Genomic DNA, 18,038 nt, shown 5'->3' on the forward strand with positions numbered 1-18,038 from the left:
AACGTAATATGGAGATTGCAAGTATGTTTTAGCACGTGACAAACTGATTCTCATCTCAGATAAGCGCCCCTGCATTCTTAGACCAAGAGCTCACAGAATTAGTAAGCAAATGGATTGAGGAAGTTCCTAATGGTCTAAAGTGCCTGAACCCATCCAGCCCTCCTGCAGGGCATTAACTCCCCTGCACCCTTCAGTGAGCAGGTCAATGCCTGGGGACCAGAGGGGCACCTCTTATACTCTCCTAGCTCCCTAGACTTTACGATTGTCTGTTTCTGAGAACTTTTTTTATTAATACCACGACCCTGCTAGGCTTTGAGCTCCAGGAAGCCACTGACCGTGTCTGCTCGAGAGTCCCTGGCACGTAATAGGTGCCCAAGGAACAGGGTTGGGCCTCAGATGATGCCAAAAAAACCTCAGTCAAGTTAATTAGGATGCAAATGCAATATTTCAGAAAACAAAGGTCAATGCAAAAAAGAAAACAATCCACGATGAATAAAATATCAACATTTCAAATAAAGACAGGATGGATACTATTGATTTCTTCTGCCGTAGGCTCTACTATGGCTCTACGTGGCACTGCCAATAAATATTTGGTAGCACGTTGCCATTTTCGTATCAGAAGTTTCCTTACAGCAAAGCCATGCAACGGGCGGCACCAAAACAAACAAGCAAACCACAGAAACAGTCCCACCGAGAAATATGGCCGAAAGCGCTGTTTCCACTGAGATGCCCTCAGGGACCCTACCTGTGATTTTTCTCAGGCCTCCGGAAGAAAGGCAAGGGTGTTTCTCATTCATTAGCAAGTAAGGGATGTGAGATAACACTCAGCATTCACGCCAATTTTATTGCGATCTGTTCTTAGCTCTTATCCCAACCTGCTTTTTGAAGGTGTAGACACAGCGGAAGCTCCCGATCAAGTGCTCACCTACAGAAGGTGACTGGAGGGGGTGTTCCTTCTTCTACATATGTTGTGAGTAATTTTCTCAATTCATAAACTGCTCCTTTTTTCTTTTTTTTTTTTTTGGTTTTTTATTTGCCAGAGAGAGAGAGAGAATGCGCACAAGCAGGGGGGAGGGTCAGAGGCAGAGGGAGAAGCAGCCTTCCCGCCGAGTAAGGAGCCCAATTTGGGACTCGATTCCAGGACCCTGGGATCATGACCTGAGCCGACGGCAGACACTTCACCAATCGAGCCACCCCTAGGGGTCCCTCATAAGCTGCTTCATGAAAGAAACCTGGACATCCTTGAGTGGCGGGGCAGCTATATTTAACTAGCCCACCAACCACCACACCTCCTGTTACCACCACTCAACCTCTAACCCTAGCTAGCACCACAAGATGCTGACCGGGTCTCTCTTCCTCATACAAGAGAGGAAGGGAAAGGACTTATGGGAGAAATGCATATTGTTATCAGTGTACGATTAGTGAAATCAAATGAACAGGGGTTAAAGGGTAGAAATTAATCAAAAAGAGAAAGAAAAAGTCTTGTAAACTATGCCATCATTCTGTAAGTTCACTTGCCCCTCCTTCCCAAGGAAAGGTGTCATACAACCATAGCACCCAACTTTCGCAAGAAAGTCATGTTCAGAAACTAGGTGAGAGGGGCTGAGCGTGGGCCAAAGTACAAACGGCCAAGACTTAGGTCACCCTTTTCTCATGATTCCTCTTCAAATTTCTGCCTCTTCACTCCTAGTATTACCTCTAAATGGAATGATGAGTTAGTGCCACTAGGAATTCTGACAGGGAAAGTCCAGATCAAAGCGCATATGGGACTTACTGTTGGGGCACAGAAAAGGCTGTGGAACTGAGGATTCCGGTTTCTACCATCTCGATAGCTTGTTTCATTTCCAGCTTCTTGTACAAGGAGACAATGCTGGATTTGGGCTGGTTCTTTCGTATTAGGATTTTCCGTAAATACCTGTGATCAAACTTCTTAAACCTAAAAACGAAAACCAATGGCTTAGAAATCCTTAATCTCTGTGTTCTGGAAGTCTGTATTTTTCTTAAAGTAAACTGCTACATCACCTTGTTCTGGACACCAGGATGGTGCTGAAAATTCAGTCTTTGAACACATTTTTTAAAAATCATAGAAATATATATATATATATATATATATATTTTTTTTTTTTTTAATAAAGAAAGAATAGCCTACTGGCCTGAATACATTGAAAATCAACCAGACAAAAGGGAGGGACAAGCTGCAATCAGGGCAGAAAGTATGCATAAGTAGGGAGCGGGGGAGGCCCAGCCCAGCTCAGCTCCAATTGTAAGAGAAGAAATGAGGGGTTGAGGCTTTTGAACAATGTTCCATTCTAATAGCTCCGAACAGCGGCAGCTGCACTTAGAGTAATACTGGCCTATTCAACCAGAACCCAATAAATTTAAATGGCCCAGTAGTTACAGTAGTTTTGCCCATTATGCTGCAGATCATTTTGACTCCTGACAATGAAGGAGGGGGCGGGGGGGGGGGGGGGGGGGGGGGAGAAGCCATAGATCCTGACAGTCTGAATGATGGAGGAGCTGAACAGGCCAGGCGCTGATGGCCGCTGACTATTGTAGCAAACCTCTGGCTCACCCATTAGGCCGAGCTGCACGTATGCATATGGTGCCTTCAGAGTCGGCCATTTGTTTGGAGTAGGCATTTTTGACACTTCCAATCATTTTACATTCAAAGAATAATTTGTGTGCCTGCTTTATTTTCTGGAGGGGAACAGAACCCCCTGGGCTGCTGCCTTATTATCTGGTGATTGGTCTCCTGGTCTGTGAGACAGAAGGACGTGTGGTTAGTCAAGTCTCCTCCGGGCTGAGCCGCCTGTGATTCCTCAGGATCCATGTTTGGCTCATGCCAGGGCCACTCTCGCTCCAAATGGGTCCACCGCTCAGCCTTCTTGTTTTCTGCCTTTCTGCATGAGAGGCTGTTGTTCCTGTTTATTCCTCAATCCACTGCATGGCTCCCCACCCATCAGGACTTCTCTGACACTCTTCACACCAAGCTCACCTTGACCTTTACTGTTCCCTGCCGGTGGGTGCTGCAGCCCCTGCCCTACGGGTCACTTCCTCTGTGCTCTCCACCTCCTAATCCATACCTGAGCCCCTTCCAGCCTTCCTAAAGGCTTCTTCCATATCTCTTCCTCTTCCTTACCTGCCCCAGAGGAAAGGAAGCTTCTCAGAGTCCTGTCCTCACTTCCCCTCTCCACACCCCAGTATTATTTAACTGAACATTCTTCTAGAGTCTATACATTTCACAACGGCATTGTTATCTCCCTAGACTTGCTATCTGGAGATCTGAGAGTCACTCTTATTGTCTCTTTCCTCACCCTCCTCTCCCTATGCCCCTGCACAGTCCCCATGTCCGCCTCAGAAATATGGCAGTGCCCCTTCTGCTAGTTCCTCATCCTGATGATTCTGAAAGCTCTGTGGTTCATTGAAAAAGGAAGAGGCTCTAAAGCCAGACCCGAATTCAATCCAGGTTCTGCTATAGAGTAGGTTAGTTGATCTCCTGCAGATCTAGTTCCACCCATGTTGTTGCAAATGGTAAGATTTCATCCTTTTTGAAGGCTGAGTAGTATTCCATTGTGTATCGATACCACATCTTCTTTACCCATTCATCTTTACCCAGATGGACATCTGGGCTCTTTCCATAGTTTGGCTATCGTGGACATTGCTGCTATAAACATTGGGGTGCAGGTGCCCCTCTGTATCACAATGTTTGTATCCTTGGGTAAATACCTAGTAGTGCAATTGCTGGGTCGTAGGGTAGCTCTATTTTCAACTTTTTAAAGTTGAAACGTACTGTTTTCCAGAGTGGTTGTACCAGCGTGCATTCCCACCAACAGTGTAAGAGGGTTCCCCATTCTCTGCAACCTCACCAACATGTTGTTTCCTGACTTACTAATTTTAGCCATTCTGACTGGTGTGAGGTGGTATCTCACTGTGGTTTTGATTTGTAGTTCCCTGAAACATCAACATGTTGTCAAGCCCTATTTTTTCATGTGTCTGTTGGCCATTTCTATGTCTTCTTTGGGAAAATGTCTGTTCATGTCTTCTGCCCATTTCTTGACTGGGTTATTTGTTTCCTGGGTGTTGAGTTTGATAAGTTCTTTATAGATCTTAGATACTAGCCCTTTATCTGTTAAGACATTTGCAAATATCAAATCTTATAGCATTAATGGTTGTATAGAGTTCCTTAGCACTGTGCCATAGAAGCGTACCTCTGTCTTTCCAACCTCTTGTCTCACCATGTCCCTCTCTCTGACTGTGTCCAAACCATGCTGTGCTCTTTCTTGTCTTTGCATTTTGAAATATCCTGCTGTTACTGCTGCTTCTCGGCATGTTTTCCATTCTTCTTTGCCTGGAGAACTCCTCTCATTTATTTTCAAAATGTACTCCCATTTCTGTACTATTGTAGTTCCATGCATTTACCTCTGTTACAGCATTTCTTATATGGATCATCATTATTCATTCAGGTTCTTTCTCTCTTCTTTCCTCCAGGACCTTGTCTACTGTATTGCGAGGACCTGGAATGCATTGAATGTGTCTTACTGCTCTTGATATCTGCCTCAGTGGCTAGGAAGTTTGGCTAAATGGAATAATACTAAATGATTTTTCAGTGGGAGAACTATAGGATTTAGACTTAAAAAATTCATGACCTAAGTTCTAGATTGGTGGACGTTTACATAATTTAAGTTCTATTTTAACACTATGAAGACTGTCCTTCTTTTTACTTCATGGAAAAAGAGCCCACTCAAAATGCAAATTGGTGCAGCCACTGTGGAAAACAGTACAGATGTTCCTTAAAAAGTTAAAAGACTACCTTACAATGCAGGAATTGTACTACTGGGTATTTACCCCCAAAACACAAAAACGCTAATTTAAAGGGATATGTGCAGGCCTATGTTTAAAGCAGCATTATTTACAATAGCCAAACTATGGAAGCAGCCCAAGTGTCCATCAACTGATGAATGGATAAAGAAGATGTGGTGTATAAAATGGAATATTACTCAGCCATCAAAAAGAAGGAAATATTGCCATTTGCAAAAACATGGAGCTACAGAGTGTAATACTAAGTGAAATAAGTCAGTCAGAGAAAGACAAATACCATATGATTTCACTCACATGTAGAATTTAAGAAACGAAACAAAGGAAAAAAGGAAAAAAAGAGAAAGAGAGAGAGACAAACTAAGAAACAGACTCTTAACTATGGAGAACAAACTAGTGGTTACCAGAGGGGAAGTGGGTGGGAGGATGGGTGAAACAGGTGATGGGGATCAAGGCCAGCAGTTGTTGTGATGAGCACCAGGTGTTGTACGGCCGTGTTGAATCACTCACTATATTGTACACTAAAACTAATATAACCACTGCATGTTAACTAACTGGAATTAAAATTTAAAAAATAGATTACCCACAGACTCACAGAATAAACAAAAAATAAAATTTAAAAAGCCCACCCAAAAGCTCTCAGTTTCTCATTTAGGTGCCACTACCCCTCTTGACCGCTAGACTTTTTTAAGATCTAGTTTCTCTTGGCATCACTGACATCAACATGTTGTCAAGCCCTAGAGAGAAAACTTCTACCATTTGGTTAACTCAACTACTGCTAACTCCTACATTTGCTAAAGAGCTGTGTTTAACTTCCAAATTCTCCTCTTCCTTATCTGGTATGAAACCCTCCAAAGGGCCACATAGAAATATGCTGTAGACTAAAATCCAGGGAGAGAGTGTATTCTGAGATGTGAGAGATGGTGGACGAGAGAGACTTCGGCATTTTTATAGAATCATTACGTAGAAAGGACCCCTGAAGGTCTTGCACTGCAACCTCCCTCCCCAGTGGAAGACTGTCTTCCCCAGGATCCCCGATGATTCACCAAACTCCCATTGTAGCCTTACAAAGCCAGTCATTCCTAGTTGAGCTTCTCTTTTCATTGGGAAACTTGTCCTTGTTTTAAACTTAGATCTGACTCCTCTCATTTCAATCTGAGAGTTGCACAAGTTCTCTCTGACACAAGCTAGCCCAAGTCTACAGCCCCTCCACCTGACAGCTCTCCATTCGCAGGCTGGGCATTCCCGTGGCTTCCACCTGCCTCTTCTATGCCATGACTCCCAGGCCCTTCATATTCCTGGTTCCCTTCCTCTGGATTCTTTCTAGTCTTACGCTCAGTTTTCAATGTAACATTTTGAGGTTCCTCATGCCACAAATATCTTTCCTAGGCAGTGAAACCCTCTGCCTCCTTACTTGTCTCTCACTTGGTAGTGGCTCCATTGCCCACACACATCTTCAATTCCAGCTTTCAAGTGATCCATCAGCTGCCAAACCAAATACAGGAAAATGATTTCTGGTGAAACGTTAACTCTAAAAGACACACAAGGAAAGCTAATACACTTTGGAAAACAAAGGAGGTTTGAATTTCCTGGAACATGTCCTCTTTTCTATCACTCTGTACATGTAACTGAAACTTATAATGCCTTCCATAGTAATTCAACTGAGTTTCATGATTCAGACTCTGTTGATAAGCTCCTTAATAATGCACATAGCTTTCAATGAAAACAGGGTACCTCCCATTTATTTTGAATAATATTTTTCTAGAATGATTTAGAAAATGTCTCATTACTGAAATCACATGAAGGTAATAGCTAATTGTTACTTTTAATTTCAGCACAAAAGAAAAACATTGCCAGTATCCAAATTTGTAGAGTTTCTGAAAATATAATTCCACAGATATCCTATGGTAATAATAATAACTAATAACAAAATTTGCCTATTTGCCTCATTCTTTATCTGACTATTTTGTCTCGGTATTACATGTCACCATCCAAGCCAATTATACTAAATTTGCTTCACCCAAATTATTCATAGGAATTTCAGAAAAAAGCATAATTTCTTCAAAATTTAGGAATTAGTCATCATAATTTAAACTTGTAATCATTGAAGTTTATGCTGACTTCTAAAATATTTCTGCAAAATAGATTAAAATACTAAATTAATTCTGAAATATTTAATTGATGTACTTTCTACCAATAATTATAATTTTATTTGAGAAAAAAATAAGTAATAGAGGAGTGATGTATCTAAGTTCAATTGTCTTAGGTATGTTATTTAATTTCTAAAAATAGTGAACAGAGGGTAAAAATATAGAAACAAAAATCTTCAATCAGGTTAAAGCATTTCTTATTTTTTTAAGATTTTATTTATGTATATGAGAGAGAGCAAGAGAGAGAATGAGCAGGGAGGAGGGGCAAAGAGGGAAGGAGAAGCAGACTCCCTGCTGAGCAGGGAGCCTGACGTGGGGCTCTATCCCAGGATCCCGGCATTATGACCTGAGCCAAAGGCAGATGCTTAACCAACTGAGCCACCCAGGGTCCCCAGAGCATTCCTTATTTTAAAACACTTGCTCCTTATCCCTATCTGTTGAAAATTTTCAAATGGCCTTGAAAATTTTCAGTTTGGATTTAGAGCACTTTGGCCTAAAATTCAGGGCTGATTTCCAAAGGCTTCATTTATTTCTCCAGCATTAGAATCATGAACTTACAGGGATAAAAGAAACCTAAAAATTATCTGGGACAATCACCCCCTCAGAGCCTGAATCTCCTGTACAGCCCCTATGCCAAGTGTTCCCAGTCACTGTCCACATCCATTTCACCTTTGGGTGTGGCACAGGAGAAGCAATTGCCAGAATGCTCTTCATGAACAGAGCTAGGGTCCCTTTCCCTCTGTCTTCCATGTATCCCCTCTCGTTTTTATTCCCTGGAGCCATACAAAATGGCATCCCTCTAATACTGTATTGAACTTAAACAGGTAGAAACCATACTTAAGTTCATTTTCATCTTTGTTAGAATTGAAGGTTTTCACTGAAAACTGCTACTAGACTGTATCTGCAGAAGGACTAGAAGTCTTTACCCTCTTCCTTATGAAAAGTTCAGAAAGAGCAGAGGGTCCCACGTTCCACTGGAACAATGATTTCAGAAGCAAGTAGGGCAATTATGAGCGTTAGTTACTGTGATCATTTTTTGAGGTGTCATCTAGGCAAGGCTAGTCCCCAGGTATGATTAACACTAATCTAGACGTTGCTGTGAAGGTATTTAGTAGATACGATTAAAGTCCATAATCAGTTGTCTTGAAGTGAGGGAGATTATCTCAGATAATCTGGGTGGGCCTAATTTGATCAGTTCAAAGGCCTGAAGAGTAGAACTGAAGCTTTCCTGAGGAAGAAGAAAATTCCAGTTGTGCACAGCAGCTGTGGCTCATGCCTGAGAATTCTGGTCTAACCTTCTTGAAGGGCTGTCATACCAATTCTGGGCTTGCCTAGTCAGCCCCCACGGTAGGTAAACCAATTCCTTACAGCAAAGCTCTTAATATGTATCTCCTACTGGTTCTGCCTCCCTGTTGAACCCTGACAGAAACACTGCCAGCTTGGACCAAAAGGCAAGGAGAAAAGATAAAATGAAAGTGGGGAGGGGGAGTTGGACCCCAAAGTTCTATAGGCAAGAAACAGGGGGAGCAAAGGAATGAGCTGAAAACACAGGCCATCTTTCATGAAAAAGGAAGGATGACTCAGAGGGTGGAGTTGAGAAGCCAGAGGGTGGAACCCAGATTGGAGCTCCAATCTGTGGGAGAGAGGCTGTTCCCAGGCCTTGAAACCAAGTAGTTTTCCCAGGTGGACTTGGAAACGGCTCCTTTTTTCCTTCCATTTCCCCCTTTTTGAAAGGGAATATCTATAGCCGTTATCCTATGACTGCCCAACCAGTGTATTTTGGGACCAGATAATTTGTTTCTTGAGTTGTACAGGTTCAGTGTTGGAGAGGAACTGTGCCTCAGGATGGATAATACCCAGAGGCTCAACCATTTCTGATTCAGATGATTGAGATGATGAGACTTGGGACTGCTGAGCTGATAAAATTTAGGTCAGATTTTGGTCTTTGAGTTGACACTACAACAGAATGAGACTTTGGGGTGGTCAGGATAGAGTTAACGTATTTTGCATGTGAAATAGCTGTGAATCTTGTAGGGGCAGAAAGCAGACTGATAGGCAGAAGAATGGCTCCTGAGGATGTCCACATTCTAATCCCCAGAACCTATGTTAGTTTATATGCAAAGGAAAATTAAGATAGTAGTTGGACTTAGGGTTGCCAACCTTAAGATAGAATATCCTAAATTAGCCACATGGGCCTAATATATTCATAAAGGTCTTTAATGTGGAAGAGGAAGGCAGAGAAGTCAGTTATCAGAGTGATGCAGCATGAGAAAGACCTGAGCAGCCATTGATGGCTTTGAAGATGGGAGGGGTCCATGAGCCAAGGAATGCTAGAAGCTTCTAGAAGCTGCAAGCGGCAAGAAAACAGATTCTTCCTTAGAAACTCCAGAAAGAAATGCAGCCCAGCAACAACTTGATTTTAGCCCAGTGAGACCCATTTTGAACATCTGACCACCAGAACCGTAGGATAATAACTTGGTTTTTTTAAGCCACTAAATTTGTGGCAATTTCCTACAGCAGCAATCAGAAACTAGTACAGTCACTCTTGATCTAGCCAGCAAGGAAAGAGGCTATGTTTAGTGATGTATCCACAACATCTCATCAAAGCTCTAGATTACTCCTATTGAGTGACAAATGGAGACCATCTTATTAATGTATTAATTATGACAAGGAGATAACTTACACGAATATGAAGCTCTTCATTGATGGATTCTTTTTTATTGGTCTTTTTAACATCCAGGTACCTGACCAGTGGGCCAATTGTGATTCCCTAGACCACAAATGATAAAATAAAGAGTTCTGTTGTAGTGAAGATTGTCATTATAGAGAGCAAATCTATTAGCAAAACTATTAGAGCTTGCAATTTTCATATCTTTGTTTTGTTGGATAAATGCTCGTGTTTACTATAGTTCTTATTTATTTTTTTATTTTTTATTTTTCCTAAAGATTTTATTTATTTATTCGACTGAGATAGAGACAGCCAGCGAGAGAGGGAACACAAGCAGAGGGAGTGGAAGAGGAAGAAGCAGGCTCATAGCGGAGGAGCCTGATGTGGGGCTCGATCCCAGAATGCCGGGATCACGCCCTGAGCCGAAGGCAGACGCTCAACCGCTGTGCCACCCAGGCGCCCCTACTTTAGTTCTTATTTAAGTCTTTTAAATTCTGCAATGAAAATAGGCATTATTTTAAAGCAGGAATTTAGTGTCATGCCTTAAAATAACCTCTCATTAGTTTGCTGAGAAAAAATTCCAGCTAAAATAAAAATTCGTGCTATCCAGTACTAATTGGAATCCTGTTTTCAGTAAAACACAGTAGAGTAACTATCATTCACCTCCTACCCAGGAATATTTTGATTAATATGTTTTATAGATTAAAAGGCAACATCTTTTAGAGGTTAAAGGATGAACACAAACACGATCTAGAAGTATTTGGGAATTTAGTTTGAGTATTGAGCATATTATGAAAACTTAGATAAAGCATCCTTTTTGGTACTATACTAATTTAATACATCATCCCAATTTAATACATCATCTACTTATTTCAGATATGAAAGAAATCTACTAACCTGAATAAATACAGTAAAATATATAACTACTAGAGTAGCAGTGACAAACATTTTCTTCCTAGGAAAAAGAGACAGAGGAAGCAAAAATGCAAGTGAAAAACTTCCAGCTCCTCGGACACCACTGTAGAAAATTATGCACTGGTCCTTGATGGAGAAGGGGAAAGTCCGAAACTGGTTACTGACATAGAAGAGAGCAAATACGCCTAGAAAGGGGGAAATATGTATTAGAGCAGAGGGTCATGAATGAGTAGATATACAGTGCTAGTGAACCCGAGTCATGTGCATGTGACCGCAAAACAATGCAACCTAATTTCATCACACCCATGATTGTGCATCCCAAACAGAATATCTTACAAAACTTCATTTCTTGAGTAGTTGTGGACAGTAGTGTTTTGGGTTGTTAGCTTCCTAGCTTCCTGTGTGTGTGTGTGTGTGTGTGAGCCTGTGTGTTTAAAGCAATAAAATCTTGATACTTTTTGGTATAAGACATGGCATATATATTCTAATCTATACTCATAATTTTTGCTTTGCCTTTCAACTAGGTAAAGCAAGGGTATTACTTGGGGGATAGAAACATTTTTGTCATCTCATGTTCTCAGTAACCAAAGGAGGTGTATAATTTTAAACATAAGAGGACTCTCTTAGTGATTGTGGTCTCTGCTGGGTAAGCAAAACTTTTGTGGTTGGTATGGTTCTTCTTGAGGTTCAATGCAAACAAGAAAGTTGGCAAGGGTTCAAAGGGGGGGGGTTCTTACTGTCAGTAAGTGGAAGGTGGAGGGTGGCAGAGCTTGTTTAAAACACAGAGGTATTTTCTACCACACTGATTTTCCATCCCTGAGTGGCCCGCAGGACCTAGCTTACCACCAATGCACTACTTCCTGGTGGGAACGGTGCTTCACTAAAGCTCTGACTAAAGGGGAGGGTTTACTGCAGGTTAAAGCTCTCAGTATCCATGTGTGACTTCTAATCACACAGACTTCATGGCAACCAACCTTTGATGACGGGCACATGGATAGTGCGAGAGACGGTAAAATCTAAAATTTTTCATTTTGTTTTGTTTGTCCTGGCTCCTCCACATACTAGTCACGTGACGTTGGCTAAGGTTCTGATCTTTGCATGTACTCAGTCTCTCTGGAGGACGTAATGGTAGTATTTACCTCAGAAGGTAGATGGAAGGTTTACATAAATTCAGTATCTATATATAACAGAAAGCAGGGACTTTACATTGTAAGTCTTCATGAGCGTGAACTACTATTAGCCACAACGAGTCAGGCTGGGGATGAGAAGAGGCTGGGAGGGAGAACTGGATTCTGACAGCTGGTTCTGTCCCTCTGTCTGTGACATGGTCAAGTCAGCCATTCTCTCGGTGACTCCTCCCTCAGCTAGAATAGGAAGGATTTGGGTTGGATTGTCACCAAGGGCCGACAATGTTCAGGTATCCACAACATTAATCCTCTCTTAGATGGTTTATACTCCTGTTGACTGGGCTGCAGTTCAGTAGTGTTACTTCTCTCGACATTAGAGAATATTAGAACTGAAGGAAACCTAGGAAAGTTGTTCATGCCTCCCATTTTGTGGTTGAGGAAGAAGATTTTGAGTATAGCTAGTTAATAGCAGTGCTAAGATCTGATTCGAAATTAAACATTTATATAATTAAATAACACAGTTTTCTTAATTCTTTTATCCCCAAGAAACCTAACAGGCACATATATTCAGAATTAGTTTTATGAATATTTTAATATCTCTGCATTCTTGTTATTCTTTCCTTGATTCTAAAACCCATCCTAAATTAATTTAGAATTGATATGTTCAAGGTAAGTCCTTGGTCATTTCCTCTAATTTCTATCTAATTGTAATTGGCTTGAAAATATTGACCAAAGTCAATTAAGCAAATGCTTCAAATCCTGGTCAAAGTCATTTTAAAGTAAAACAGCTTCTAATCAGTACTTAATGTTCTCGCTAGCCCCAGAAACATAAATGTACAAGATAAATAAGCAGCCATTAGTCAAGAAATCTCATTTTTAAAAATGAGGCATATTTTACAGGGGTGAAGTCAGTTACAATATAGAATGGCCTTTACTAATTAATAATAAGCACTTTTAAAAATAAAGATTTACTTTCTGGTCCTTGGTTGTCTATATATCAAACTCAACTCTCAACTAAAACCGCCTGTATGTTTCAGGGGAATGTTCTCTAACAGTACCTGCCTTACATAGAATATACTTAGTGAGATCTCACTTTTCCTGTAATAAAAGTGTAAATGCTCACAGTGTGTAATCTATATCTGATTTAAGGTGCAAGAGGGTAAAAATTGACAAAGAAGTGAAGAGCAAGGGATAAATTTATTGTGTTATATTTAAATGTGTAGATGTGAAAGTTCGCTCTCCAAATAAAAAAGAAAAACAACCTCCTTGCCCCAGCCTTGCTTCAGTGCACAACCTTATCAGCCTCTAATTGCTCTGGGCTGAGTGAGGGAGCACACAGACAACATTCCTAGTCACTACAAGGTGCCTATACTCCCCCAACCAGTAAAACCAGTTAGCGTCACCTCACTACTTAGGCTATGACTGCAGAAAGGGATAAGAAAAATCTTTTAAAGCAGCAGGCAGGAGCCTCTTTGGGTCCTGCTATCTCTTACTAATGGCTCTCCAGATCTGGCAGAAGACCAGGGTGAAACAGATGAAGGCCCAGTTCCACTCGTGGTTCTTCCCAATGGTGGACACGCCCATGAAGATGAAGATCAAGGTCTCGCTGACGCTGCTCAGCATCTTCATGAAATACTTGATGGTCGTGTAGGATGTCTGGGACACATTTTCCTCCACATACTTTTTCATTGTTACTGCACAGGCTGTGATTCTGCAGGAGGAACAGAGTCTCAGGAGAAGCACAAGATTTTGCCCCTCCATGACAAACTCCCTACTGGTGAGGCCACAGATACACACATCCTGTTTTTATCCAGACAGAACATCTTCTCCATTCCTCTTTCCTTTTCCCCACAGGTTTTCCTTCTTTCTGTTCTCCCTCCCCAAAGGGTTTGCTCAAATTAAGTGTGCTGGGGAAGGTGGGCATGGCATGGCTTTCTCAGAAGAAAATGGTATCAACCACGCACAAACGCAAAGCAGAACCGTTTCTGGACAGAATCATCCAGTGAGGCTCTCATTTCCTCCACCTGAGCAATGTTTCTTACAACAATTTAATGAGGAAATTTTTCATTTAAAATGTTTTTGCTCTAGAGCCACTAGCAAGTCTGGGGGTGGGGGGAGGGGCGGCGGGGGGCAGGGGAAGAGAAAAAACTTTGCCTTGTCTCAGTAATTTAGATTACTTTTAAGGGGAGGATAATAATAAGTATCTAGATTTTATACTATTACATTTAATTAAAATGGGTATTTCTATATAATAAAATTAAATATTTCTGCCTGAGTAGCTGGGTATGAGGATAATGCCATAGAGAAAACAACATGACCAGATGTAGCAAGCCAAGTTAAGAAGCCTCATTCCAAGATCTGTAGAAGGATAAACATTTACAAATATTTTCTTTAGGAAAAAGAAATCTGGACTTCTGGTCTTATCCCATCTACCTAGTTTCATTCCACACTGCTAAGTCCCGGAGCCGTGATGTGATTTAAGGGAAATAGCAGAAGGCAGAGCTCAGGAATGACAGTCCTTCATGGCATGCTGCCCTTTACCTTTAAAACAATGAATTTCTCAAGGAAAAAAAAAAAAAAGCTATTGAAATGAGACTTTAACCTTGAACTTCTAGCTCTTCTCTGCATCAACTCTTCTGAGCCTTTTAAATTGACCTTACAATTGCTCTGCTCTGCTAAGGCCATTCAGGAGAAGAGCAAATACAAAGGCTGGGGAGAACATTTGTTTGGCAAAGGACCCAAATGGGATTTTACAAAAGTTAAAAAAACCTGAATCCAGCAACACCTTTGTGGATTAGTGTCAGAAGTTCTGCCTTTTGCAGATGCCAGTCCACACCATGTGGTCCTGCATTCTCTTTTATTGCTATGGTCCTTTTACGATCTCTTTTGTTGGTGCCTGGTTTGTACTCACGCCAGGATGCCAGAGAGGTAGAGTGTCTCGGCAGCTAAGTAAGACAGATAGCTGAACATGAAGACGATGAGTGGTTCGATCGCAGAGATATTCTGAGTGAAACGTGTGATAAACGCAGAAATGAACCCAAAAATGACGCCGAAAAATACTCCCCCAACCCCCACAATAATGAATCGGGCACATCCAGCCAAAATGTCGACAGGTTCTATGTCTTCAAATTTATGCATCTTTGTGAAGGCAATTAATATATTGTATAAGACCTAGACAAAAAGAAAATGAAAGAAAAGAAAACATGAATTAGAAATGAGAAAAATTTGACACACAGATTCCTAACTTTGTGTCTAGCTGAAAAATACACAAAAGTCAGTTACACCACCATAAATATTAACACAGCTAATACCTAACTTTTAAATGTATTCTAAATAATCTACTTTTATTCGTTTACGCTGGGTTAAGAGCCTAATACAGCTTTCGATCACTGAGCACCCACTCTGTGCCAGTCTCTTCGCAAAGCTCTCTGTGTCAGTTACCAACTTATTTCCTCCCAGCTCCGAGTGTACCTTTCGGCATAGGCCCTGTAATAAACAACGGAATTCCCTCAGCCGAATTTTTCTTTCAAGGGAGCCGCATGTTACAGCTCTCTCAGCAGAAGGTGCTGAACGGACATTGCAGGAGGAAGGAGCTTTACAGCAACTTCCGGTGGGAGGGGAAGATTCAGTCAGGTGATTGGGAGGACTTCCGGTAGGTTCTAGGACAGCGGTGCAGGTCCTGGAAGCGGTCGGTCTGTAACCTTATAGCTTCAGCAGCAGGTAACTTGTGCGTGGACCGCGTGACGTGGAATAAAGAAGCCCTGGCATACCCTCATGCAGCGTGCCTGTCATCAGGGGTCTCCCTGAACAGCCCACCGTGTGTAAACCCTCTCCTCTTCCCTGTCCAGGCAGCCTGCTCCTCGGAAGGCCCTGTGCCCTCTCTTGAGCCCAGGCTCCCACTGCACACCGGGTGCCACCAACTACTGATGCCTTCTCCCCACCTGCCTTCCTGAGGGTGGCCTGTTGTTTGCCCAGCAGCTCCAGACCAGCTTCTCGGCTAAACCACACAGCTTCTCCGCTGCCCAGTGGTCCATCCACACCTCCAGGGAGATCTGAACCCCTTTCAAGTTTGTCCTTTGGGGGGGGCATCCCTCAGCCTTGGGGTACCAGGAAGAGTTCTCATGTCTTTCAGCTAGTCCTTGTTATAGTTCATCATTTTGATATTAAAATTTGTTTAACCTACTGTGTGGTTTCTCTCCTCAATTGGACCCCACCTGCTACAGTTTGCATATATGTCATCTCATTGAATCCTCCAAACCACTCAAGCCCAGGCGACACACACTCCCAATTTTCCTGCTATTTCTCTACTCATTTCAACATGTATAAGAAATTACAGTGGGGACACCTGCATGGCTCAGTCAGTTAAGCCTCAGACTCTTGATTTTGGCTCAAGTCATGATCTCAGGGTCCTGGGCTGAGCCTCACTCAGCATGGGAGTTTGCTTGTCCCTCTCCCTCTGCTCCTTCCCCCACTGGTGCTCTCTCCCCTCCTCAAATAAATAAAGAAAATCTTAAAAAAAAAAATTACAGCGATCTAGGGATCACTACTTCATGTGCTCGGCAGCCCAGAATTTAGACTGAACTTCTCAAACGTGGCAGCTGCCACACAGTTAATGAGACACACAAAACAGGTAAAGTACGATCTCTGCAGAAATTGAAGACCTTTGAGGATATCAGGCCCCGAAGAGTCCTGATAAACCACAGCATATACCTGTTGGCCTTTGTTTGGCTATACTAGGAAAAATGGGGGAGAAAAATCAGAGCAGGAGCAGAAGCTAAAACTCAAGGAAATAAGGTCAATGATTACCTGCTGCGTGTGGAACCCCAGGCGTGGATGGACCCTCCGGAAGGGTTAGGTCTCTATCCCATTCATTTCCCCGGCTCACACTCTGCTCTTGCCTTACTTCTGGAATGATCTCCCACTCTGCGACCTGCAAGACTTGCCCAGGCCTGAGCCTCTTGTGTGGCTCTGACTTCTCCATCCCAATTTGTCTTTCCCTACAGAGACAGTGTCACCTGTGTTCTTCAGGGTGCCCTGACATAGAAGTTCAGAGGTATCATTGTAATAAAGGAGTTCTCTACACGTGGCCAGGTTAGGTGCACCCTGCTTGGTGTGGGAGGGCCGTGGAAGGGGGGCCAGCACCCAGAGTACAGTATTTAAGTGTTGGTTGCAGTATAAGCAAGTTGTGTGCTGTTCTGTGGATTGCCCATAGTTATAACAGTAACCAGCTAAATATGGAAAACTTGAAAGAATGGAATATTTAAAATCTTGGGAAAAAAGAACACCAACTCATTCTTCAGAGATGTAGTACAAAGGTGCATTTTATAGACTCCCAGGGAAGGACATGATATGGGCTTAAGGACCCATCCTGCCCCAGGTGTCACTGGCTTCCGCCCCAGCCCCTACCTCTCATCTCCAGAACTAGACTTAAATATAAAAGTAGGAGAAATTACATGTTAACTGCTGGGCTCAAGAAGAATTCTGTCTACGCGCCACAAACTTTTAAAAAATTCTGCTGAAAATGTTTTCAGATATACCAACTGAAATTTAAAACCTGTTGCAAATCCCATATCACCTAATTTTTTTTCTTTCTCCTTCCAGCTTTATTGAGATATAATTGACATATACCCTTGTGTAAAGCTGGATAAGATTTTTTTTTTAGCCAAAAAAAAAGATTTTTTTTTGAAAAATGTACTTTTTTTTTTCAGATTTTCTTTATTTATTTGTCAGAGAATGAGAGTGTGAGAAAAAGAGCACAAGCAGGGGGAGTGGCAGGCAGAGGAAGAAGCAGGCTCCCTGATGAGCAAGGAGCCAATGTGGGACTGGATCCCAGGACCCTGGGATCACGACCTGAGCCAAAGGCAGATGCTTAACCAACTGAGCCACCCAGAGTCCCTGGATGAGATTTTTGATCTCCACAAAGAAATGGATAGCAAAGTGTGTTAACAGTTTGCCTGGTGACTCTAGGGCATCCATGAACAGAGATACTCATTGCCATAGACCAGCTGCTTGTTCTGTTTCTGCTACTGGAGAAAACCTCACTCAAACAAATGTGAGGCACTCCTTAGGAAAAAAATGCAAATGAGATGAAGTGGGGCTTTGTTTTAAATGTACCTCGATGGTTTATGATTGTGAATGTAACAAGAAGCCAGCCTAGGCTTCTTCATTGACCATCTCTGTCAGAAAACAACATACTTTTATCATAAAGGTGATGTCATGGGGGGGGGGTCAGAAGAGGCCCTGCACCGAGAAGATCTGGAGGGGCCAGGATGGGGAAAAGGGCTGGGGAAGGAATGGCAGATTGGAGTTTACAGCCAAGGGGATAGTGCGTACACAAAGCAGCCAGTAGTTCTGTTCAGGGGC

The 18,038-nt window shown here is 42.2% G+C and overlaps 1 protein-coding gene across 1 annotated transcript in view; it reads right to left on the reverse strand.

The window, feature by feature from the left end:
• Window positions 1-18,038, reverse strand: part of SLC9A4 (solute carrier family 9 member A4) — a 65,521-nt gene that overhangs the window by 17,370 nt on the left and 30,113 nt on the right. The window contains exons 3-8 of the mRNA XM_026488551.4: window positions 14,587-14,846; window positions 13,169-13,386; window positions 10,531-10,733; window positions 9,649-9,735; window positions 6,230-6,300; window positions 1,775-1,936 (exon numbers count right to left, since the gene is read on the reverse strand). Of these exons, the coding sequence (XP_026344336.2) occupies window positions 1,775-1,936; window positions 6,230-6,300; window positions 9,649-9,735; window positions 10,531-10,733; window positions 13,169-13,386; window positions 14,587-14,846 (1,001 nt within the window). The remainder of the gene's footprint in view (window positions 1-1,774; window positions 1,937-6,229; window positions 6,301-9,648; window positions 9,736-10,530; window positions 10,734-13,168; window positions 13,387-14,586; window positions 14,847-18,038) is intronic.

Source organism: Ursus arctos, unplaced genomic scaffold (genome assembly GCF_023065955.2).
Source record: "Ursus arctos isolate Adak ecotype North America unplaced genomic scaffold, UrsArc2.0 scaffold_8, whole genome shotgun sequence".
NCBI classification, from domain to species: Eukaryota; Metazoa; Chordata; class Mammalia; order Carnivora; family Ursidae; genus Ursus; species Ursus arctos.